General features: G+C 56.4%; 1 protein-coding gene across 1 annotated transcript; it reads right to left on the bottom strand.

The window, feature by feature from the left end:
• Window positions 1–754: 754 nt before the first annotated feature.
• LOC119289135 lies at window positions 755–1283 on the bottom strand. The gene has a single exon (XM_037568544.1). It carries the CDS (start codon window positions 1205–1207, stop codon window positions 938–940), a length of 270 nt encoding a protein of 89 aa, XP_037424441.1. The 5' UTR covers window positions 1208–1283; the 3' UTR covers window positions 755–937.
• Window positions 1284–1563: the final 280 nt, after the last annotated feature.

The raw sequence follows: 1563 nt of genomic DNA, 5'->3' as shown, positions 1-1563 counted from the left end.
CATCCTGCACATTAATGGTGGCGTTTCTCGGCGGCGTGGCGTGGTGGAGACTCGGCGTCCGATGTGTGGCGAGGGACTCGCGCAGGAGGGTGTTGTTATTAGGCGCCATGGTGGCGTCGATGGCAGAGAGGCCGGACAAAGTGGTGCAGCAGTACACACTGAAGATGGATTGGTGACAGGTGGCTGCGGCGGCCTCATACCCGGCAGGCGTCCTGGTTGAGGAGTGCGCCCGATTGGTAGGTGCCCCATACCCGGCAGGCGTCCTGGTTGGGACCTCAGGTCTTGAATGTTTAAGTTTGGCTGCGATGTCTGTTTGGTATTAGGCCCAGACTATCAGCGCCCCTTCATCAATTGGATAGGAGTAGCGACAGTTGTTGCATAGACAGTGGCTTAGTCTTACTGTTGTATCACTTTGTAAGGTCTTATGAGAATAATTAATAAAGCGGTCGTATGCATTGTCCAGATGCAGAGGCCGGGGGTCCTCCTCCTTTTCTAAAAAAATATGGATGTGAAGGCTGCTTGAGTCTTTTTCCGGCCGTGCTATGGTGGCAGCGGGGATCGACGAAGGGCAGAGACAATTAGGTTGAAGATCTTGCCCTTCGACGTCGTACTCTCTCGGTCCGAAAAAATTTATCTCAAACTTGTCTCTCAAATTAAAATTTGTTTGTTTAACGGGCGTTGTGGTGATTCCTCTTAAGGGAAAAACGGAACGAGATTCATCATTGTCGTCCGAGTATATATGCACAAATGCGAGTAAGAACAAAAAACTCTTTCTTTGATCAATTCTTCCGGCATGTACACAAACTAATTAAAGGATGGTGTTATAAATCGATCAATTCCTTGGCCTCAAAAATATTCTCATCGAAGAGATCTCTCCCCAGAAGAGCCCGCCCTCGTTGTTCGGAGCCTCAACTCATACGACCTCGTAGATGACGACCTACGCGGTGTCGAAGCCGAACCGCGGCTGGACGACGCCGGCGCCGAGAGCTCCCGAGGCTGCGAAGGGCCGGAAGCCAGCCGCCACGTCCTCGCCACCGTCAAAGCCGGCTGCCCTCCGATCCGTCGTGGCGGCCTCGGCGGCGCCCGATGACGACGAGGAGGTGGACTGCGGCGGCTTGTAGTACATGCGCGCCGTCTGCGGGCAGTGGGAGTGGAACCTGGCGGCGATGCGCACGCCCATGTCCAGCATCTCCACGTACTTGGACATCTCGATGCGTTCCGCTGCCGCCGGAACAAGGAGGAGTGGCTACGGGGAGCTCGTCGTCGGGGATGCGTGCTGCGTGTGCTTGGGATGGCACGGGAGAGACGGAGGAACGGCCGGGAGGTTAAATACTGGGCGAGGAGGCAGCTGGGAAACGGGAGGCTCGTGGCCTCGTGGGTTTCGCGGTGGCTTCTGCGGTGCGGGTGCGGTGGGAAGTTGACGCAAACGTGCCCCCTGGCTTCCGGGCTGGGTCTGCGGGGGAAGAAAAATAACGGTGCATGTGCTTTTGACCTGGGCGTGGGCGATTAATCGCGACGACCACGTAAAGGGGAGCGTGGTCGCGACGCACTCGGCTGTGAACT

This window comes from Triticum dicoccoides, chromosome 4A, assembly GCF_002162155.2.
Source record: "Triticum dicoccoides isolate Atlit2015 ecotype Zavitan chromosome 4A, WEW_v2.0, whole genome shotgun sequence".
In the NCBI taxonomy this organism is placed as follows: domain Eukaryota; kingdom Viridiplantae; phylum Streptophyta; class Magnoliopsida; order Poales; family Poaceae; genus Triticum; species Triticum dicoccoides.
This window is presented reverse-complemented; position numbering and strand designations above follow the sequence as displayed.